This window comes from Salvelinus sp. IW2-2015, linkage group LG14, assembly GCF_002910315.2.
Source record: "Salvelinus sp. IW2-2015 linkage group LG14, ASM291031v2, whole genome shotgun sequence".
Lineage (NCBI taxonomy): Eukaryota > Metazoa > Chordata > Actinopteri > Salmoniformes > Salmonidae > Salvelinus > Salvelinus sp. IW2-2015.
Genome location: NC_036854.1, coordinates 53,388,745 through 53,413,070, shown reverse-complemented (window position 1 = coordinate 53,413,070; position 24,326 = coordinate 53,388,745). Strand labels below are relative to the sequence as shown.

Here is a 24,326-nt window from a genome sequence, read left to right as displayed (position 1 = left end):
GCTCACAGGAACTGAGTACGGACACCTTACTACTTTAGTTCCTGTACCTCTTACATACTATGAACTAAATATAAACCGATTAGCTAAATATAAAACTATTAGCTAAAAATAACATCCTACAGGGTTATAACTCTGAGTACCGCCACCTATTTTAGTCCAARTCAAGCACTAACTGTGAAGTGGTACATAAATGCTTGATTATGATCACCTTGCTCTGCTCTTTGACCTCTCAGATGGTAGCAGTCGGRTGTAATAACATTGTGTCAATTGTGTTGGGCTGATATTATTAGATCAGAGATGGATTGTGAGTGACAAATCCCAGTGGTGGGAACACCTGAGAGAATACCCTGGTCTTAGGTTTCTGCTTTTAAACTATGAAAAACTATAGCTGGGAATAGACCAACACTTGGGTAAAATCAAAGGCTAAGACTAGTAGAGAATGTACCTCYTTCTCCTTGTCACTGTCAGCATACTATGATACATCACTGTCCCCTGGTGAACAAAAGTAGAACGTTTGCATTTTCAGTCAACACAGTACGTCGCCGGTGCTGTAGAGGGCAGATGTACATTTTATTGCAGTTGTGTGTACAGTGTACAATACTTTGAAGGAAGGACCCCCGCCTTCCCCGGCTGAGGAAAATGGCCGACGTAGAGATGGAAATCGAGTCTACAAGAATGAATAATAATGGGAACGAACACGTGTAAGACATTTTAGAAGATTACACAGTCATGCAATTTATTTGTAGTACGTTTATCCGGCTCAGTGATTTTGGCAAGTCGACGTTGTGGTCGTTGTATCTGTTTCCTTAAGCATTAAAACTACTAGGCTAGCTAGCTGGCTAACTATATAGAGMTAGCCTGCAATCTCGACTTAGCTAGCACCGAGTGGTCGAACGTGTTTGCTGACATGTTTACATGTTTTCTATAGATAAACCACAGATAAACTATACCATAAACCATTCAAACCCTAGTGCCATAACATGTGACTTTATATGCTAGCTATTTTGCTCGCTAGCTATCTAGCTAACAATACCTATTGCATCAGTAAGAAGTTAACGTAGCAAGCTAGCCAGTGTTTGCGAGCAAGCTAACACGTTAGCTGGGTAATTCTCAYAAAACTTGACATTTGACCAAACAATTAAAAAAATTCACGAAATGTTATATTGGATCACTGAGATTGGGATCTGTACTTATCTATTTCATAATTATTCTTATGATTTAAGTTTTTTTTTTTTTACAGTTATGCATTTTACCTCAATTTCCACAACTAACGTTACCAATGCAAAAATGCTCATTACTGTAACGTTACACTAACAGTTTTCAGTCCAAAAAAGTAAAACAAATCCATTTCTAATAWTTTTTTTTACATAGATCCCGCAATGAAAATGCCCGAGTTAAACATAGCACTGAAAATACAATTATTTTTTATGTATTTTGTAATATCTCATTACCATAACATAGCGGTTTTAACATTTTGTCATCACTTGTGTATACAGGTTTATTTTTATGTACACATATTTGGATAAAGAACAAAAGTACAACTAGATTAAGCCAAAGTTTTATTTTTCCTAATATTTCAAAAAATATATGTGCATTATGGTAATGATGAGCAGGTTTCGGAGACTGCAAGTTTCGGTAATGAGTGTTGCATAGTTTGCCATTGAAAAACTACTGATCTCTCTGAGATTCAGTAATTTGTTAATCCCAAATGATTTGCATACTAAAATCACTATTAATGCAATTTACTAAAATACCCCTTAATTACAGTATAAGTACTGTAATTACATGCATGTATTTTCAAAAGCAAAAAAAAATCTAAGGTCTTTACAGGTAGTATTGCTGTATTTGGACATTTGTAGTTGTAAGGCATTTTAGATGTATTTCTGGATTGAATGGGATGTTAGGGGGCAAACGGCATAACGGCATATATGCCTATAAAGTATCTAAATCCATGAGATATGGACCTTGGGATATTAAAGGTAGACTCAGCGATATGACGTAGCTGCATAGGGGGTCATTTTCCGCCACAACTAAGAACGTTGATGCGCAAACCCCTCTGTTTTGGTGCCCTGATTACCATGCTGTGAATAGCGTGAAGTGAACCCATGCACAGATACCGTGTGTGACTGTTTTAGAGCTAAGTCTTGCGTCTCGCTCATCTCAATATCTGCGGTGCGGCTCGTGGCAATGTAATTTTGCTGAGTCTACCTTTAAACAACAGTATACAGTGGCAAGAAAAAGTATGTGAACCCTTTAGAATTACCTGGACTTCTGCATAAATTGGTCATAAAACTTGATCTGGTCTTCATCTAAGTCACGACAATAGACAAACACAGTCTGCTTAAACTAATAACACACCAACAATTATACGTTGTCATGTCTTTATTGAACACACCGTGTTAACATTCACAGTGCAGGGTGGGAAAAGTATGCGAACCCTTGGTTTTAATAACTGGTTGACCCTACTTTGGCAGCAATAACTTCAAGCAAACATTTTCTGTAGTTGCGGATCAGACCTGCACAATGGTCAGGAGGAATTTTGGACCATTCCTCTTTAAAAAACTGTTTCAGTTCAGTAATGTTCTTGGGATGTCTGGTGTGAACCGCTCTCTTGAGGTCATGCCACAGCATCTCTGTCAGGACTTTGACTGGGCCACTCCAGAAGGTGTATTTTCTTCTGTTGAAGCCATTTTGTTGTTGATTTACTTCTGTGTTTTGGGTCATTGTCCTGTTGCATCACCCAACTTCTTTTGAGCTTCAGTTGGCGGTTACAGTTACATTMTCCTGCAAATTGTCTTGATAAACTTGGGAATTCATTTTTTTGTTGATGATAGCATGCTGTTCAGGCCCTGAGGCAGCAAAGCAGCTCCAAACCATGATGCTTCCTTCACCATACTTTACAGTTGGGATGAGGTTTTGATGTTGGTGTGCTGTGTGTTTYTTTCTCCACCCATAGTGTTGTGTGTCCCTTCCAAACAACTCAACTGTAGTTTAACCCCATTAAGCATTCTGCACTGTGCTCTTGCARTCATCTTTGCCGGACGGCCAATCCTAGAGAGAGTAGCAGCAGTGCTGAACTTTCTCCATTTATAGACAATTTGTCCTACCATGGACTGATAAACATCAAGGCTTTTAGAGATACTTTTGTAACCCTTTCCAGCGTTATGCAAGTCAACAATTCTTAATCTTGGGTCTTCTGAGATCTCTTTTGTTYGAGGTATGGTTCACATCAGGCAATGCTTCTTGTGAATAGTAAACTCACATTTTGTGAGTTTCTTTATAGGGCAGGGCAGTTCTAACCAACATCTCCAATCTCGTCTCAATGATTGTACTCCAGGTTAGCTGACTCCTGACTCCAATTTGCTTTTGGAGAAGTCATTAGCCTAGGGGTTCACATACTTTTTCCAACCTACACTGTGAATGTTTAAATTATGTATTCAATATAGACAAGAAAAGTACAATAATTTGTGTGTTATTAGTTTAAGCAGACTGTGTTTGTCTGCTGTTGTGACTTAGATGAAGATCAGATCAAATTTTATGACCAATTTATGCAGAAATCCAGATAATTCCAAAGGGTTCACATACTTTTTCTTGCCACTGTTGGTAAGTGTGAAAACAAGTACAGATGTAAAAATGGTGAATATCCTACTTTAAGTGTTTGGGTTGCTCTTTGCAGAAACACGAACTGCCGATTGTGGCTTAAAGTAAGTTAAATGGGGTTTATAGACCCCATATTTCTTGTACGTAATCAAATAAATGTTGTTTTTACAAAAAATCAAGGTTTTAAGGAATGGACCTAGTAAATAGATTAAGTTTCCAGTACAGCTCACCCATTGACTATAAATGAGACTTAACTTATTATCATTACTGAAATTAAGGTTCTTATTACCTAAACTGACCTAAAAATTATGTTGTAATGAGAAATGTGTGTTTCGGTAATGAGTACCTTAACTCAATATGCAAAAAATAGGAGACAGCCATTATGCGTCAGAAAACAATTGACCACATCACTWAAGCCCATTCACGCCTCCGTGTTGGTAAGGTAATGGTTCCGATTTTTTCACAATTTGAGCTTTTTAGCCGTGCTGGTAATGAGAAGTCCAAGTGGGTTAAAGGGGGTGTTTGAGAAGAAGAATCTCATTTTGAAGGCATATAAGCGAATAAATTAACAACCTGTGCTCATCTAAGGACTACCCTTCTAGATTAGTGGTTCAGAAACTGTGGGGTGCACCTGTGGGGATAATATTTTGGGGGGATAGAAATGCCCCAAAAGATGGGGGAAAGTACTGTTTCCTCATGGCTAACTACCAGGAAGTTTGAAAAGACTGAGTGGGCGGGGAGCTTATATTAATGAGGTTGCCTTGACTGACAGCTCTTTGAAATGCCTATGTCAAGAAACAAGGATCTAGTGAGCAGTTTGCAGTAAAATCATCTTAAGCTAATTTGGTGATACACAAAGCAACTCAAACAATTGCATCAATTACGTCCCAATTTTTTTTACATTTCCTGTCTCTTGTGATGCGGTTCACAGCAGCACATGACAACTGCGTCAGAGTTTTGAACTAGCCGCCCCCCCCCCCTTTTTATTCCTTGCTGGCTGAAGACCTAGCTAGCCAGTAACTGTCTAACACCAGACACAGATGAAAGGGGAGACATATAACACAGGAGGTTGGTGGCACCTTAGATTTGTCATATTCATTATTCATTTACGATTCATTATATTTGCTGACACCCTACAGTCAAATGTTGGCACCAGTAGAGTAGCTACAGTATCTAGCTATATAAGCCACGCCCCTCCGCAAACACTCCTTCTCCGATGTTGGTTACAAGGCTGTAGTTATTTAAATTCGGTAAGAGAATATCATGTTACCATTGATGTATTAAAATGAGAGTTGGGATGATGTCACCCTATCCCCTTAATAATCCTGGCTCCTGAATCCAAGTGTTTGACATGGGGGAGAGGACCAGTGTCTTTATGATCAAACTTCATCAATGTAGAAGCAACAGTCATTTTTCATACTTTGGTAATTATATATATATATATTTTTTTATCCTTTATTTAACTAGGCAAGTCAGTTAAGAACAAATTCTTATTGACAATGACGGCCTACCCCGGCCAAACCCTCCCCTATCCCGGACGACACTGGACCAATTGTGTGCCGCCCTATGGGACTTTATTCTGGTTTCATCCAAATATCAAATTTCATGAAAAACGTGATTTTTACTGTTCATGACCTTTAACAAAATTTCAACTTACTCCTGAAAGTTGTAATAATAGAATGCACAAGGTGCAAGTTTTAAATTTGGTAGTGCATCATCAGTTTTCCTCTTCCTCATGTCAGTCATTACAGACCTATTTATAACATTTCATAAATGTACAGATCAACTAGCCCATTTCATTGTAATTGAGTTCCTCAAATATCACATGAACACACACACAAGACATGTGTAGAATTGTAGGAAATTGGCTTTAAAACAGCAACAAAAATTATCCACCAACAAGAGGGGTGCGGTAATGAGACATGTCCACAGTCAGTGTTTTTACGTAATAAATATTATAGTTTAATGTAAACTTCAACAAGTATTCCATTTTTAGGATTTATGGACAAAATTCGGCAACATATTTAGTGTTTTATTCAAGTGAGTTAGGTTTTTCGAAAGTAACATTTTATAAAACATTTCTGTGAATTTAATCAGAAAGCATTTCAGTAATGAGAGTTTTGGGTGAAAAATGTGCATATTAATTTATTTAAAATAAGACACTTTGGCAAAAAAGTTGACATCTTAGTCTTCAGAATGATAGTGGATTTTTGCATMTGCATCATAGTTTTGTAACTAAATTTTCTACAGATATGTTTAAAACTGGTTTCATGAGAATCACCCAGCTAGCAGTATGCGTCAGCTATGGCGGTAAAGTCAGGAAGCAAGGATAGTAATGTTTTGGTCGATGAATGTTGTAGCTAACCAAGTTACAAAAAAGTTATTGGTTTAAATTMTATATTTGACCAATCTCTTTTTATCTCCACAGGAAAGAAGATTTGGAGAGCAATGAGAAGAGTGGGAGTGAGGAGGAGAGTGTTGAAAATTCTGAAGAAGAAGAGGACGATAAAGAGGTCAGAGAGGGGGAAGCTGAAATAAATGGAGAAAAGACAGCAGAGGGGTCCAAACATTACAGCAGTGGCAGCAAACACAAGAAAAAGAAACACAAACACCGCAGCAAGCACAAAAAACACAGACACGCCTCTGAAGAGGACAAGGACCGCAAGCGCAAACATAGACACAAACACAAGAAACACAAACGTAAAGATGGCTCCTCTCCATCCGCCCCTGGCATCAACAGCTCCTCTAGCCACAGAAAAACGGACATATCCCCTGTATCTGACGACAAGGCTTTATTGGAGGAGTTGGAGAAACAGAGGGCCATGATCAAAGCAGAGCTAGACAGCCAGATGATGGAGGGGGGCAAGGTGCAGTCAGGCATGGGCCTCATCCTACAGGGTTATAACTCTGGCTCTGAGGAGGGAGATGGAGATGGGGGGGTCCGGAATGGGGAGCAGCACCAGAGGGACAGCATGGCAAAGCCCCCCTCCCCGAGGGGTAGAAGTGGTAAATCCAGACGGGACACCACAGAAGCAGGCAAGTCCAGCTCCAAGCGCCACAGTCGGAGCAAGTCCAGGGAGAGGACCGGCAAGGAGTCCAAGTCAGACAAAACGACCAAAGGCACCAAAAACACCACCGCCAAAGAACGTGGCCGCAGCAAATCAAAAGAGAGGAAACGCTCCCAGAGCAGGTCCAAAGAGAGAAGCAAGACGTCTCCTTCCCCCTCCAGCAGGAGATCAGAGCAGAGAGGCGGCCGCTTGGACAAACGCTCCTCGCCCCAGAACGATGACAGACCAAACGCGGTGCACAGCAGCCGGAGGTCCAGATCACGGGAGCGCCCAGGACGATCGGAGGCAGAGAAAGAGCCAGACAAGAGGCCGACCAAGTCCCCGTTTAAGGACACCTCGTCAGGGAAAGAGAATCGCTCTCCCCAAAGGCGAGGAGGAAGGGAGCTCAGCAGCCCCCAGAGGAGACGCAGCACCTCCCCACGCTCCACCAGAGACTCCCAACGGGCATCAGCTTCAGCCTCCACCTCCAAACAGGGCTCTCCTTCCAGAGCAGCCAGGTCCCCAGCCAGGAGAGGCAGCAGTCGCTCCATAGACGCCAGGAGGAGGGATGCTGACAGACAGGGCTCCTCACCACTAAGGTCCGTTACTATGGAATAACCTGCAGTCCACTCCCTATTTCTCCAACTTTGAGTCCCAATGTTTTTATTTTTTTAAATGAACCATCATTTATTTAAGCCTATATTACGAAATGTTTATGCAGTGCCTGTTTCTTGTCCCGTACTGTACAGCAGTAGAGGTCTGTACATGGCAAGGGCAACTATTACTTTTGTGTTTCAGGATTGGGCATTAAGAATGTGCTGCTGTGCTACCACCACTGATCTTCCAAGCTTTCTCTCTCCTACAGGAAGCGAATACGGCCAGAAGCAGGACCAGGGGGTAGAGCGAGGTCACGGGAGACCAGCCCCAGAGGTGCTCCACAAGGTCGCAGGATGAGCCGCTCTCCCTTCAGAAGAAGGTCTCCCTCGCCCTTCCGGAGACGGAGTAGATCTCCACTGAGACGCAGGTTAGACGAGACAAGCTGAAACTTTGTGTGTGTGGATGAGCTGGGCAAAATGGAATCTGCAAGAGTTCTTCCTCAAGCCTTCAGAAATGTATTGAGATGATGCCTGTAAATAATGGTAGTAATACTGTATTATTATTAGATACTGGACTCGTATAGCTAGTTCCTTTCCGACTGATTCCCTTTCAAATTCTGTCTGGCTCTATTGATGAAGCTTTAGTGATGTCAGAGTAGGAGGCTCATAAGACAAGGTTGTCTAAGGGTTTGTTAAGTGTTTAACAAACCATTCAGAACAACACAAAGTGTTTCCTTTGCTGTGCGCTGCAGGTCACCAGAGAGGGACAGGTACGGCCGTCTCAGACAGTACGGCAGGCGCTCCAATTCCCGGGACCGGGACAGGAGGAGGAGACATGGCCGGGACGAGGACAAATTCAAGGGCAGCCTCTCTGAGGGCATGAAGGCCGACAAGGAGTCCTCCGAAGAGGAAGTGTGAGTAGAGGGACAACACACACACACAAATGCTATACTCGGCAATATGGTAATTCTCTGGGTGATTGTGTGTTCTTGTAAGTGGGTTTATTTTGTGCTCAGGTTCGAGGACTTTGACGGTGAGGAGGTGGATGAAGAGGCCCTCATAGAGCAGCGCCGCCAGCAGCGCCTAGCTATCGTCCAGGTCAGTTCCTCTCTCACTCTGCTGTTGGACTGTCCATAGCTGTTTCAGGGATCCCCAAGTCCAGTGTTTCGTTTGTTTACAGACACATCCTCTATTTTTTTCTACTCAGATATGGGACATTTTCATGATTTGATTTTTCATGATACACCGCTGAAATTGTCCCACATCCAAACCAATATCTTATTTTTCCGGATTTCCATTGTTGTGACCTCTCTATGCCTGACACCTTTCTCCCTGCGCAGAAATACCGTGGCGGCAACGAGGACAGCATGACGTCTATGGCGTCGGATCCCAGTAGCCCCCAGAGCAGCACGCGGAGCCGCTCGCCCTCACCAGACGACATCCTGGAGCGCGTGGCGGCCGACGTGAAGGAGTACGAGCTGGAGAACCTGGACACGTTTGAGGAGAACATCAAGGCCAAGCAAGGCCTCATCACACACGAGAAGGACGGTGAGTAAAGGGTCAGGCAAGGTGAAGATATATGCGCCCTATTTCCTACAGTATATGGTTGATACAACCATCCCAGCTCTGCAGATTTTGCTGTGAAGAGACAGAATCATTAGATTATTTGTTTTGATACTGTCCATATGTTGCTTGTTTTTGGTCGCATGTCCAGGGATGGCTGTACAATTGCAACATTTACTTTGAGCTAACTCTGCAGATAGCGCTACTGGGTGATCTGAAAAGTCATAGTCAATCAATCAATAATATAATAATACTTTTAGCAAACATTTTTATCTTTAATTTACAATCTGTAGAAACTATGAGAATAGAAAGGTTCAGAACTTTTGTGAAACATCACAGCACAGTTGACAAATATATGGCAAATAGAAATCCAAAATGGATGGTGTTAAGAGACAGATGGGAGGGGTTGACTGGAGCTGAAGGGTGGGACTAATAACAAGATAACTAATGTAAAATATACTGTGTCCGTAAAATGCATATACAGTTGAAGTCGGAAGTTTACATACACCTGAGCCAACTACATTTAAACTCAGTTTTCACAATTCCTTACATTTAATCCTAGTAAAAATTCCCTGTTTTAGGACAGTTAGGATCACCACTTTATTTTTAGAATGTGAAATGTCAGAATAATAGTTGAGAGAATGATTTATTTCAGCTTTTATTTCTTTCCTCACATTCCCAGTGGGTCAGAACTTTAGTATTTAGTATTTGGTAGCATTGCCTTTAAATTGTTTAACATGGGTCAAATGTTTTCGGGTAGCCTTCCACAAGCTTCCCACAATAAGTTGGGTGAATTTTGGCCCATTCCTCATGACAGAGCTGGTGTAACTGAGTCAGGTTTGTAGGCCTCCTTGCTCGCACACGCTTTTCCAGTTCTGCCTACAAATTCTCTATAGGATTAAGGTCAGGGCTTTGTGATGGCCACTCCAATACCTTGACTTTGTTGTCTTTAAGCCATTTTGCCACAACTTTGGAAGTATGCTTGGGGTCATTGTCCATTTGGAAGCCCCATTTGCGACCAAGCTTTAACTTCCTGACTGATGTCTTGAGATGTTGCTTCAATATATCCACATAATTTTCCTGCCTTATGATGCAATCTATTTTGTGGAGTGCACCAATCCCTCCTGCAGCAAAGCACCCCCACAACATGATGCTGCCACCCCTGTGCTTCATGGTTGGGATGGTGTTCTTCAGCTTGCAAGCCTCATCCCTTTTTCCTCCAAAGATAACAATGGTCATTATGGCCAAGCAGTTCTATTTTTGTTTCATCAGACCAGAGGACATTTCTCCAAAAAGTATGATCTTTGTCCCCATGTGCAGTTGCAAACCGTAGTCTGACTTTTTTATGGCAGTTTTGGAGCAGTGGCTTCTTCCTTGCTGAGCGGCCTTTCAGGTTATGTCGATATAGGACTCGTTTTACTGTGGATATAGATACTTTAGTACCTGTTTCCTCCAGCATCTTCACAAGGTCCTAGACCTGTTTCCTCCAGCATCTTTGCTGTTGTTCTGGGATTGATTTGTACTTTTCACACCAAAGTACGTTCATCTCTAGGAGATAGAATGCATCTCCTTCCTGAGCGGTATGACGGCTGCGTGGTCCCAGTGTGTTTATACTTGCATACTATTGTTTGTACAGATGAACATCGTACCTTCAGGCATTTGGAAATTGCTCCCAAGGATGAACCAGACTTGTGGAGGTCTACAATTGTTTTTCTGAGATCTTGGCTGATTTCTTTTGATTTCCCCATGATGTCATGCAAAGAGGCACTGAGTTTGAAGGTAGGCCTTGAAATACATCCACAGGTACACCTCCAATTGACTCAAATGATGTCAATTAGCCTATCAGAAGCTTCTAAAGCCATGACATTATTTTCTGGAATTTTCCAAGCTGTTTAATGGCACAGTCAACTGAGTGTATGTAAACTTCTGACCCACTGGAATTGTGATACAGTGAATTATAAGTGAAATAATCTATCTGTAAACAATTGTTGGAATAATTCCTTGTGTCATGCACAAAGTAGATGTCCTAACCGACTTGCCAAAACTATAGTTTGTAAACAAGAAATTTGTGGAGTGGTTGAAAAACGAGTTTTAATGACTCCAACCTAAGTGTATGTAAACTTCCGACTTCAACTGTATTTTATATATTTTTTATATGTATATAATATTTTGCAAATAGAAATCAAACTGGATGGTCTTCAGAGATAGATGGGAGGGGTTGAGGGTAGCGGAAGGATAGGTGTAAAAACAAACAACATATAGCTATTGTAAAATAGATTGTGTCTGTAAAATGTATATAGTATGTATGAGCTGGAAGTAGAAGCCTTAAGTGTTGTTCATTAGTTTAGTCCAATTAGGGGAGGGGTTATAGAGTTAGTGGGAAATAAAGGAAAGTATAATAAAAATACAACAAATGAAAAAGAACTGTTCCCAACCGCTGTCGCGCAATGTTTTTTTKGGGAGTATGTGACACAGCTCACTTGCCAGCCATGGTCCCAGCAATTTTCTGCCTAATGGGCAATATCAAATGTGCAAAAATACCTTAAGAAATACGTTGAGATTCTCACGTGGCCCATTATATTAGGCTTTCTGCATTACTGGGGTATAACAGTCATATGATAGATGTAGTTTGAAGAGAGCAGACTTTCTTTCAAGCTATTTTTATAGCCAAACTTTTAGGACTGGGACGTTTTCAGACTGAGAAATATGATGATCAATATTTATTCCCAGGCAATGTAGTGAACTATAGCCTAATCATATTTAGGAAGTATATTTCATTGGAAAGATAACTGACCCGTGTTTCTATGACCATGCATAGCCTATAGCCTACTATACTTAATTCAGWCCACACGCGCACCTGATCTCGCAGGTATGGCTACTGAACTGGAAGCAGCGAGAATCATGACAGCCACACTTGCTACGTTTTGCATATAGGATATAGCCTACGTTTTAGGAGGATGATTTGCAGGCAGAGACAAATAAATGGGTAGTCAATACTTATTGACTACTAAATGATGATTCCATTTTTTGATTGCACTTCGACTCACGTTGGTTGAGCACCCTCCACTTCTTTCCATGATCAGTATTTATTTGCGGACACTGTAGTAAAGGATGATTTGCAGGCAGAGACAAATAAATGGGTAGTCAATACTTATTGACTACTAAATGATGATTCCATTTTTTGATTGCACTTCGACTCACGTTGGTTGAGCACCCTCCACTTCTTTCCATGATCAGTATTTATTTGCGGACACTGTAGTAAACTACAGTCTAATCATATTTAAGTTAACTGCCACGTGATTCTCCGCTCGTATAGACAGCCTACTCTATTTCCATGAGACCACACATACTAGGCGCGCTACTAGGGAGGTAGGTTACTGAAGTTGAATAATGCGGAAAAATATGTGCTTTTAATACAATTCCGTAGGATAACGCATACAAATCAGATAGACGACCGTTTCCAAATAATCTGGTGGACAACAAAAATATTTGCCCGCAGCATGAAAATTGCTGACTGTGCCGTAATGATTCTATTGTGTAGTTTCCGTTTTCATGTACTGTCTTTTTAAGCACATGACCAAATTAATTTCCCCCTAGTGTGATAATAAAGTTGATCTGAATTTGAATCTGTCTGCTTGGGAGAAAGCTGACAATGCAGTAGTGACTTAACACATACGACTTACATTGACCAATGCAGGGGTGGTAAATTAGTCTTCGGTCTGTAAGTAAGTCTTTGGGTCCCCTATGGTCATTCATTTGCATTCCTTCAGGTGATATTTTATGGCCAAAACGTGTGCCAGTCAGAGCATGTTTCTACTAATAACTCACAAATGTAAAAAAATGTTTCCCCCTCCCTCTTTCCGTTAGGACCCAAAAAGCCCTCGGCCCCGGATATGTTTACAGAATCGGACGACATGTTTGAAGCAGCCATTGATGTAAGTCTTACAGGAGCCTCATTCCCCTCCACTGATTTCAAACCATGTTTGTGTCTCTGATCTTTAGAGTGCAACTCTGGACTAGACACGCAAGCTCGTCCTTATCTTCCCGAATGATCTGTCTGTTGCAGTAGTTCATTATGTGAGTGTGGTTGAATGTTTGGTTATGTTGTGGTTGAACCATTGGTCGTATATATCTCTGTACAGAGTGCCAGGATGAGAGCAGCAGGTGTGGGGGGGAAGGACTTCAAAGAGAACCCCAACCTCCGGGACAACTGGACCGACGCAGAGGGTTACTACCGTAAGTGCCCTTGACTGTACACTGTACAAATGTTACTGTCATTCACTAATTCATCAATTAAATTATTTTTTTTTCTCTATAAATCAGCCCTGTTTGGAAACAGTCCGTGTAGTCTTACAGTATTCAGTGTGGTCCTTTGATTTCATGATCATTCAATATAGTGTTGTTTTAGGCCTGGAAACTGGATATCGCATTGAGAAATGTCCAACACTTTATAAACATGCCCCTCATCTCTTCCCTCTGTGTGCCACCTGTATGTTAGGTGTGAACATCGGGGAGACGCTGGACAAGCGCTATGACGTGTATGGCTACACAGGCCAGGGAATGTTTAGCAATGTGATCAGGGGCAGGGACACGGCCCGCGCCGGACAGGATGTGGCTGTCAAGATCATCCGCAACAACGAGCTCATGTAGGTCCTCAGGCAGGCAAGCCTCAGGACTCAAATGGCAACCCATTCCCTATATAGTCTACTACTTTTGACCAGCACTCTTGACCAGGGCCCATAGCTCTCTAGTCAAAAGTAGTGCACTATATMGGCAATAAGGTGCCATTTGGGTTTGTCTGGTCTGTTTCACTTATTGTTATGGGAGCATATTGCCTTTACCACCCATACATTTGAATGTGCACTCTCATACGTATTCCATCTATGTGAAGTGTCCGGGTTTTCCTTGGACAAGGGGAATTTATCTGATTTATTTATACAAATAAATAAAAAACAATCAATGCTTACCTTGCTGATTTTGTTTTGGGTCTCCAGGCAGAAAACTGGCCTGAAGGAGCTGGAGTTCCTCAAGAGGCTCAACGACGCCGACCCCGACGACAAGTTCCACTGCCTGCGCCTCTTCAGACACTTCTACCACAAGCAGCACCTGTGTCTGGTGTTTGAGCCCCTCAGGTACTGGCTGGGAGACTACCACTACTGCACTGTCACCACACTATGGCTATGTATTAAATTGTGATCTATTATAGGGCACTTCTGGTCAAGATTAATGCAATTTAAAGGGAATAGGGTGCAATTTCAGACATACCATATGTCCTTAGTGGCATTATACGCTGCAGCGTGTTTGTCATCTAGCACACGGCTTCACTGGCTGTAACTCGTGTCTTTCTTTGTCATTTCTGTTCCCAGTATGAACTTGCGCGAGGTGTTGAAGAAGTATGGTAAGGATGTGGGCCTCCACATCAAGGCTGTCCGCTCCTACACCCAGCAGCTCTTCCTGGCCCTCAAGCTCCTCAAACGGTGCAACATCCTCCACGCTGACATCAAGCCCGACAACATCTTGGTATGAGGCCCATACTATCATTATATTAGGGATGTGACAAATGGAACATTTTGCTTAACTTTTAAACTGCATTTTTATTTTTACAGTTTTCAGTAAAAAAAATCTAATAATAATCCAAAAATTCCACATTAATTCACAATGCAGAATAATGGTCCTATTATGCATGTATGACCGCTAGGGACCGGGCAATAAAGTTATATCTTCCGCTGTCAGATATACCCTTGAAAGCTCCTTGGTATGTTTGTTTGACTGTAAGGGTACACTACGGCTTTTTAAATGCCAACACGAAACCTTCTCTGGAGATAGTTTCGAAACGCCACTGAACGGGCATTTTAGTTATCTGAAAAAGGAATGCTGCTTCTGAAGCGGGTCTAATGTCCATCAATAGGCGACCAGGAGTTACAAGACCCAGCTCACAGATCACTGCACCTGTACATAGCCCATCCAACTACCTCATCCCCATACTGTATTTATTTATTTATCTTGCTCCTTTGCACCCCAGTATCTCTACTTGCACATTCATCTTCTGCACATCTACCATTCCAGTGTTTAATTGCTATATTATAATTACTTCACCACCATGGCCTATTTGTTGATTTRCCTCCCTTATCCTACCTCATTTGCACACACTGTATATATACTTTTTTCTCCTGTATTATTGACTGTATGTTTGTTTATTCCATGTGTAACTCTGTGTTGTTGTATGTGTCGAACTGCTTTGCTTTATCTTGGCCAGGTCGCAGTTGTAAATGAGAACTTGTTCTCAACTAGCCTACCTGGTTAAATAAAGGTGAAATAAAAAAATATATAATAATCTTGACCTGTCTGCACGCAGACCACTCTCTCTTAAAAATGTACTTCAAAGTTTGTTAAATACCGTGACTTTACAAGACATTTAGTCTAAAGAAAATGCATCTTCTGCAAGGAACCGACTCCTAAGATTCAGTCATTTTGGAACGGAGGAGCCTTATTAATGGCTGTACTTCCAAGAACACAAACAATCGCATGTTTCATAGCGAGGGACGAAGAGAGAGGGGAGCTTCACAGTATAGGCAGGTCGGCCACCAGGCAGACATAGTCAGAACCGTGCACTAGGCCTATCTATCGACAATCAAAAKCTGTATCTCGCAATGGAATGCTGTTTTTTGCAATTTCTTGGCATGCAATGTCTCGCAAATTCGGTAAAGCAGGGCCTATMMTCAATGAATAGGCTAGGATATTCTACACACAACAGACTCGCATCATTAGCGAAGAGAAAGAGCAGGCTAGCCAGCTGCACTGTGATTAACATTTTCTGGGGGGTAAAAAAAGAAAATTCTGTTAAAGATTTTTCTTAGTTACGGATCCCAATTTTGTTTATAAACTTTCACACCCCTACATTTATATATATCATCACATGACTGTTAACCACTGCACTGAGGCTGGCTCGTGTTCATAAGGCACCAAATGGAAGAAAGCGGACTGAAACAGGGAGGGACTGCCTGGATTCGTCCAATAAGAATCACTTGGTTTTTCGATTTCTGTAGAGTTAAAAAAAAAAAAAGCGTTTTGCTACACTGCCATAATGAATAAAACCCTGGTTTGATAGTGTCTGTTTCTCTGTCTCTCCCCACAAGGTGAATGAGTCGAAGACCATCCTGAAACTCTGCGATTTTGGCTCGGCATCCCACGTGGCGGACAACGACATCACGCCGTACCTCGTCAGCAGATTCTACAGAGCTCCCGAAATCAGTAAGTTGTGTTTGTTGACTATAAAGATTTTTCTTAAATTATCAGGGTTGTAAACTCGTCACTTTAAACCTGCTTTGATCTCAAAATATATATATTTTTATTTAACCTTTATTTAACTAGTCATGTCAGTTAAGAACGAATTCTTATTTATAATGATGGCAAAAGGCCTTCTGGGACGGGGGTTGTAATAAAAAATATATATATATATATATATATACGACAAAACACACATCACGGCAAGAGAGACACCACAACACTACATAAAGAGAGGCCTAAGACAACAACTTAGTATGGCAGCAACACATGAAAACACAGCATGGTAGTAGCACAAAACATAGTACAAACACTATTGGGCAGAGACAACAGCACAAAGGACAAGAGAGTAGAGACAACAATATATCACGCGAAGCAGCCACAACTGTCAAATCAAATTTKATTGGTTACACATGATTAGCAGATGTTATTGCGATTGCAGCGAAATGCTTCTAGTTCCGACAGTGCAGCAATATCTAACATGTAATCTAACAATTCCACAACAACTACCTAATACACACAAATCTAAGGAATGGAATAAGAATATATACATAAATACTGTCAGTAAGTGTCCATGGATTGTGTTTTTGAATGAAGAGATGGAGATAAATCATCCACGTGAATTGTGTAGATCTGTCTGACAAAAAGTTTGTATCACCCATTGAGCTATAAAATAGGCATGAACAGGTCTTCTTGACTTCTTCTCCCTGTGCAGGGCCCGTTCCAGTCATAAGCGGTTGCTTAGTGCCCCAGCCCAACACATGATGGGGGGGCAACCAAATCTTGCTATAGCCAGCCCTGTCCCTGTGTGATCAGTAAATAATGTATGTTTCTCATATCAAAATTCATTACTGAGCACAGAATGCATCCCTAAACGTCAACTACAAATCGAAAAATAATATACAGTATGTCCTATCAGAATGAGTGCTTCATCCAAAATCGTGTGTGTGTGTGTGTGTGTGTGTGTATAGAGTTGTCTGAAGAGTAGCGTAAAGATGGTTTCAAATAGGCCTAGTCTGTTTTTCCCTTAATGCCACAATGAAAATTAAGATCATTATGCATTTATACTCCTTTCTACATTCCTCCTGCCCAATCACAGGTAGGTCTTTGGATATGAGCAAATCAGCCATTTTCTGCAGTAGCCAATTCTATTATACACTAAAAAGTGTGACGTTAAATTCAATGTGTTGTATTGGTGTGAATATCAGGGACAGGTTTGTGTGCAGAACATATAGAACACGGGAACAGGGTGGCAGGGCAAACCCTGTGGTATCACAATACTAGTTAGTAGTGATGCACCGATATGACATTTTTGGCCGACACTGATAATTTCCTCGCCAAAAGAAACGCTACCGATAACCGATATTTCAAATTTTAGCAGCCTTTTAAGCATTCTAGTACAGTTCAATAGTTAACACACACACATGGACGCAGCGGTCTAAGGCACTGCATCTCAGTGCAAGAGGCATTACTACAGTCCCTGGTTCGAATCCAGGCTGTATCACATCCGGACATGATTGGGAGTCCCATATGGCGGCGCACAATTGGCCCAGCGTCGTCCGGGCCATAATTGTAAATACGAATTTGTTCTTAACTGACTTGCCTAGTTAAATAATGGTTACACACACACCACACTTACCAAAAAGTTATTTTGTTGGCATTTACATATGTCCCCATTACCAGTAAAACATAATCAAAACCTATTTCTTTCATTCACTTGCTGTGCTGTTTCGTTGTTCATTTTTTGTAATTTCATTCTCAACCAGGATTTCTATGAAAGGTCTTTTGAGTCTTTGCGTGTCAAAAAAGATACACGTCTAATAACACTATTTGACACGTCAAATAACACGACATAATCTGTTTCAGTAGCTATAGTTAGCTGCCTAACTATACAGCTAGGTGTCATCATCAAAAATAACCCTAATTTTGAAAGACAGTTCTTATTTGATTAATGGTGGTCGGACCAATCTATGTGAAGCTAGCCACAATGGTGGACTTTGCAGTTAGTCATCAAAATATTTGTATTCATTTGCATCACTGTCAATTATATACTTTTATTTTGAAGGCAAACCGCAAATTCCACTATTGAATTTAGTTCTTATTGTGGCTAGCTTCACAACACATAGTCCTGTCAAGCYTCACTAGCCAGGTGAAGCTAGCTGGCTGCTTATAAAGTTAGCTTTGGGAAACGGGGTTAAGTAGCTGGCTAGCTATTTATTTTCATGAACTGAAGTTCAATTTCAAAAKGGAACAAGTGGCATCCCAGCTAATACTTACTCACAAGGATTCCTAAATCATTGCTAAGAATAATGAAAATGACTACAGTTTCTACTGGTCATTGTTTTCAGGCTGGTTGTATTGGTGCTAGCTAGGTACCAAGCTAAAGCTAGCTATCCCAGAAGTTGCGGTCGAACAAATTATGCTTTATTACCAACACGGTATTGTAAACACATCGTTTGTGGCCGGTGTTTGCTTGTTTGCAGACTTTTTTGTACAGCTTTGAYAGTGCTACTGAATATTTTTTGACATGCAAAGACCCAAACAGCATTCCATAGTATGTATGTCGTGACGCTATTACTGTGTAACTCCGGTAGGGCAACATCTGACAATAGCGCACTTGGTAGTGTGTACCGGTACTCGACCAGTCGGCGAAAGCCAACATCACCCACGACAGAGAACGGTTGATTGTCAAGGGCAATGAATGCCATTATTTTGGCTTTAATGGATTTCACCTTTGAGTTGTATCGCTGAAAATGTCTTACTCTTTCAAATGACTGCTCGATTTGTTGACTGCTCGATCCACACAGCAGACATTGTGGGCTAGGTTAGAAATGCTGTGTTGCACGTGAAGCGCAACATTTTACGTGCCGTTATTACGTCATGTACCTACGTTATATAGGTTTGCACGGTAGCTTTGACATCGGTTTTTAACATCGGCGTTAATCGGGCCAATACCGATGTTGCCATTTTTAGCTAATATCGTCCGATTCCGATATGTTCACCGATATATAGTGCATCCCTTCCGCTTAGTATCGTGATACTTGTCCTGGTATCACATCGTTAGTGAAATGTTGGTATTGTGATAACCCCACTCTGAAAATTGCAGTTTACGCAGATTTTTTTCTCTCACCTTTTTGGGCCTTCACCAGTTTGCATCCCTGAATGATGGTCTCACATACTTGGATCACATTCATTATGTCTCTCTCTATCACAGTCATTGGGAAGCCGTACGACTACAGCATAGACATGTGGTCGGTGGGCTGCACCCTATACGAACTCTACACAGGCAAGATCCTGTTCCCCGGCTCCTCCAACAACCACATGATCAAACTTGCCATGGACCTCAAGGGCAAGATGCCCAACAAGGTAAACTGTCCACATTACTGGACCTGGCTGGTTTCCTAGCCTCAACCTTTTTCTCAAAGTTAGATTTTGAGAGGAAGTCATAACCTGGGGCATTGTACACTGTGCTGTAAGGTACAGATGATGTCATGTGTCTTCTTTTCTTCTCAGATGATCCGGAAAGGCCTGTTCAAAGACCAGCACTTTGATCAGAACCTCAACTTCCTCTACATTGAAGTAGACAAAGTGACTGAAAGGGTTTGTATATGTTTTACTTTTCACCTACTACTTTTTCAGGAAACAATCTAAGAAAGAGGGCAAAGTGGTTTCCCTGATTCTATCGATCTTCAGTCTGTGGTTCAAGCATAAATAACTTGCTAGGTTTGACGGGGCTAATCATGAAGGCTCATTCAGATGGTTAATGGTTTTTGAATGGTTCCACTGTCTTATAAAAAAAATCTAACTTCTGCTTCCACCACCTCCCCCCATTCCACCCCTCCACCTCCCTCCATCCACCCCTCCACCTCCCTCCATCCACACCTCACCGTCCCGTCCACAGGAGAAGGTGACAGTGATGAGCACCATCAACCCCACCAAGGACCTGTTGTGTGACATGGTGGGGGGCCAGCGGCTGCCCGAGGAGCAGAGGAAGAAGGTCCTGATCCTCAAAGACCTGATCGACAGCACGCTGATGCTGGACCCGGCCAAACGCATCAGTATCAACCAGGCCCTGCAGCACCCCTTCATCCAGGAGAAAATCTGACCTCAGACCAGCTCACACTATACCACTAGCCTGTTTCCAGATCCATTTGTGCTGTCTCGCCAATTATGGTCATTCTGATGTCAATTGCATGACAACAACAACAGTTGGCAAAACAGCACAAAACAGATCTGGGACCAGGCTACTATACCACCACCACCCAGAGCAGCGATGTCAGGTCGAATACTGCAGTATGGCAGCCAAAAAGACAAGACCAGACTCCCCATTAAGAATGTTATGGATGTATATTTTTCCCTCCCCCCTATTTTGATTATGATGGGTACTATAACCTGGTATCTAGTTTTATTGTAAATAGGTCATTGAAAATTGACATTCAAAAAAATGTTTTAACTGGCAATGAAATGACAGAAATTGAAAGAATATAATTCCTGTAAATATGTCTATTGCGTTGTTGGAAGAATCAGAGTGTTCAGTCAGTCTAGAAATTTGGGTCGTGTACTATTTGGGTCAAGAAGATGATACATAATGGCACATCTTCTGCAGTTTCTTTTTTATGATTACAAACATTGCTCATTCTGCTACGATGCATGCTTTTGAATGTGCATTCTTTCGTTGTGCCCTAGACGTGTGTAGCGCAGGCCTGTGTAATGTAAATGCTCTGTGTGTGTAGCAGCATTTATGTCCCATATGTTATGGCAGCACAAGCCCCATTTCACAGGTCCCAGGCCTGTGCTTAAGGAATGGACTCAACAGTAGTACTGTACTCCCCTCAGAACAATAGGAATGTTCCATTTCAAGCACGGCCATTGTGTTATTTTACAGAACAGCCTCGATTGACTCCAATGATTTCACAACTTCTCTTTATTTCTCGCTTTCTCTCTCTCTCTCTCTCTCTGACACGGTCCTGGCTATAGGCTCTCAGCCTCGTGCATGAGCCTTGTGTGTAAAACACAGAACTGGTGGAAGTTCTGGAAGCCACCACTCTCCCTCATTGTTCTCCTATGTTGTGTACACACAGTTTATTAGGTACACCCATGTAGTACAGCGTCGGATCCCCCTTTGCCGCCAGAACAGTCTGAATTATTCGGGGCGTGTAATCTACAAGTCTGAAACGTTCTACAGGGAATGTTGGTCCTTGCTAACGCAATAGCATCACACCACCGCCACCAGCCTGTACCGTTAACACCAGGCAGGATGGGTCCTGCTGCTTATGCCAAATCCTGACTCTGCCATCAGCATGACGCAACAGGATTCGACAGACCAGGCAATTTTTTCTCCACCTCATTTTATTTATTTTTTTAACCCCTTTTTCTCCCCAATTTCATGGTATCCAATTGGTAGTTACAGTCTTGTCTCATTGCTAACCCGGACAACGCTGGGCCAATTGTGCACCGCCCCATTGGTCTCCTGGTTGCGGCCGGCTGTGACAGAACCTGGACTCGAACCCATAATCTCTAGTGGCACTGCGATGCAGTACCTTAGACCACTGCGCCACTCGGGAGGCCCTATTTTTCCACTTTTCAATTGTCCAGTGTTGGTGATCGTGTGCCAACTGGAGCCTCTTCTTCTTTTTAGCTGATAGGAGTGGATGGAACCCGGTGTGCTCGTCTGTCGCAATAGCCCAACCGTGACAAGAATCGACGAGTTGTGCGTTCCGAGATGCCCTTCTGCACACCACTTGTACTGTGCCGTTATTTGTCTGTTTGTGGCCAGCCTGTTGGCTTGCACGATTATTGCCATTCTCCTTCGGCCCCTCACCAATGAGCTGTTTTCGCACCATTCTCGGGGACACCCTACACACTTGTGTGTGAAAAGCCCAGGAGGCAGCTGTTTCTGAGATACTGAATCYGGCGTTCCTGGCACCGACGATCATATCACATATACAAAGTCGCTTAGGCCACTCCTTTTGCACATTCTAACGTTCAACCGAACAGTAACTGGATGCCTGTCTGCCTGCTTTATATACAGTCGTGGTCAAAAGTTTTGAGAATGACACAAATATTAATTTCCACAAAGTTTGTCAGATGTTACTATGGAATACTGAAGTATAATTACAAGCATTTCATAAGTGTCAAAGGCTTTTATTGACAATTACATGAAGTTGATGCAAAGAGTCAATATTTGCAGGGTTGACCCTTCTTTTTCAAGACCTCAAATTCGCCCTGGCATGCTGTCAATTAACTTCTGGGCCACATCTGACTGATTGCAGCCCATTCTTGCATTATCAATGCTCAAATTTGTCAGAATTTGTGGGTTTTTGTTTGTCCACCGCCTCTTGAGGATTGACCACAAGTTCTCAATGGAATTAAGGTCTGGAAGATTTTCTGGCCATGGACCCAAAATATCAATGTTTTGTTCCCGAGCCACTTAGTTATCACTTTGCCTCATGGCAAGGTGCTCCATCATGCTGAAAAGGGCATTGTTCGTCACAAACTGTCCTGGATGGTTGGGAGAAGTTGCTCTCAGAGGATGTGTTGGTACCATTCTTTATTCATGGCTGCGTTCTTAGGCAAAATTGTGAGTGAGCCCACTCCCTTGGCTGAGAAGCAAACCCACACGTGAATGGTCTCAGGATGCTTTACTGTTGGCATGACACAGGACTGATGGTAGCGCTCACCTGGTCTCTCCAGACAAGCTTTTTTCCGGATGCCCCAAACAATTGTAAAGGGATTCATCAGGACAATGATTTTACTCCAGTCCTCAGCAGTTCAATCCCTGTACCTTTTGCAGAATATCAGTCTGTCCCTGATGTTTTTCCTGGAGAGAAGTGGCTTCTTTGCTGCCCTTCTTGACACCAGGCCATCCTCCAAAAGTCTTTGCCTCACTGTGCGTGCAGATGCAGTCACACCTGCCTGCTGCCATTCCTGAGCAAGCTCTGTACTGGTGTTCCCCGATTCCACAGCTGAATCAACTTAGGAGACGTCCTGGCGCTTGCTGGACTTTCTTGGGCGCCCTGAAGCCTTCTTCACAACAATTGAACCGCTCTCCTTGAAGTTCTTGATGATCCGAAAAATGGTTGATTTAGGTGCAATCTTACTGGCAGCAATATCCTTGCATGTGAAGCCCTTTTTGTGCAAAGCAATGATGAGGCACGTGTTCCTTGCAGGTAACCATAGTTGACAGAGGAAGAACAATGATTCCAAGCACCACCCTCCTTTTGAAGCTGCCAGTTTGTTATTCGAACTCAATCAGCATGACAGAGTGATCTCCAGCCTTGTCCTCGTCAACACTCACACCTGTGTTAACGAGAGAATCACTGACATGATGTCAGCTGGTCCTTTTGTGGCAGGGCTGAAATGCAGTGGAAATGTTTTTGGGGGATTCAGTTCATTTGCATGGCAAAGAGGGACTTTGCAATTAATTGCAATTCATCTGATCACTCTTTATAACATTCTGGAGTATATGCAAATTGCCATCATACAAACWGAGGTAGCAAACTTTGAAAATGTATATTTGTGTCATTCTCAAACCCTTTGGCCACGACTGTACAGTGCTTTCAGAAAGTATTCAGACCCCTTCACCTTTTCCACATTTTGTTATGTTACAGCCTTATTCTAAAATACCCCATAATGACAAAGCAAAAATTGTTTTTTAGAAAAGATCACATTTGCATAAGTATTCAGACCCTTTACTCGGTACTTTGTTGAAGCACCTTTGGCAGCGATTACAGCCTCGAGTCTTCTTGGTTATGACGCTACAAGCTTGGCACACCTGTATTTTGGGAGTTTCTCCCATTCTTCTCTGCAGATCCTCTAAAGCGCTGTCAGATTGCGTCGCTGCAAAGCTATTTTCAGGTCTCTCCCGAGATGTTCGATCTGGTTCAAGTTTGGGCTCTGGCTGGGCCACTCAAGGACATTCAGAGACTTGTCCCGAAGCCATTCCTGCATTGTCTTGGCTGTGTGCTTAGGGTCGTTGTACTGTTGAAAGGTGAACCTTCGCCCCAGTCTGAGAACCTGCTCCAGAGCGCTCAGGACTTCATCAAGGATCTCTCTGTACTTTGCTCCGTTCATCTTTCCCTCGATTCTGACTAGGCTCCCAGTCCTTGCCGCTGAAAAACATGCCCACAGCATGATGCTGCAACAACCATGCTTCACCATAGGGATGATGCCATGTTTCCTCCAGAAATGACGCTTGGCATTCAGGCCAAAGAGTTCAATCTTGGTTTCATCAGAC

General features: G+C 42.3%; 1 protein-coding gene across 1 annotated transcript; it reads left to right on the top strand.

Moving 5' to 3' along the window:
* The first annotated feature begins 602 nt into the window (after window positions 1-602).
* On the top strand, window positions 603-20,292 carry LOC111973218 (serine/threonine-protein kinase PRP4 homolog). The gene is made up of 15 exons (XM_024000507.2): window positions 603-701; window positions 6,029-7,246; window positions 7,513-7,671; window positions 7,996-8,157; window positions 8,260-8,341; window positions 8,584-8,791; window positions 12,674-12,741; window positions 12,949-13,042; window positions 13,305-13,452; window positions 13,801-13,938; window positions 14,173-14,326; window positions 15,943-16,057; window positions 19,305-19,456; window positions 19,604-19,690; window positions 19,992-20,292. Exons 1-15 carry the CDS (start codon window positions 640-642, stop codon window positions 20,193-20,195), a joined length of 3,051 nt encoding a protein of 1,016 aa, XP_023856275.1. The 5' UTR covers window positions 603-639; the 3' UTR covers window positions 20,196-20,292.
* Window positions 20,293-24,326: the final 4,034 nt, after the last annotated feature.

Excerpts from the sequence above, each read along its gene's own strand:
- LOC111973218 (XM_024000507.2), top strand. The coding sequence starts at position 640 with ATGGCCGACGTAGAGATGGAAATCGAGTCTACAAGAATGAATAATAAT. Across the intron at positions 702-6,028 it reads AATAATGGGAACGAACACGT|GAAAGAAGATTTGGAGAGCA; the intron begins GTAAGACATTTT and ends TTATCTCCACAG. Across the intron at positions 8,792-12,673 it reads CATCACACACGAGAAGGACG|GACCCAAAAAGCCCTCGGCC; the intron begins GTGAGTAAAGGG and ends TCTTTCCGTTAG.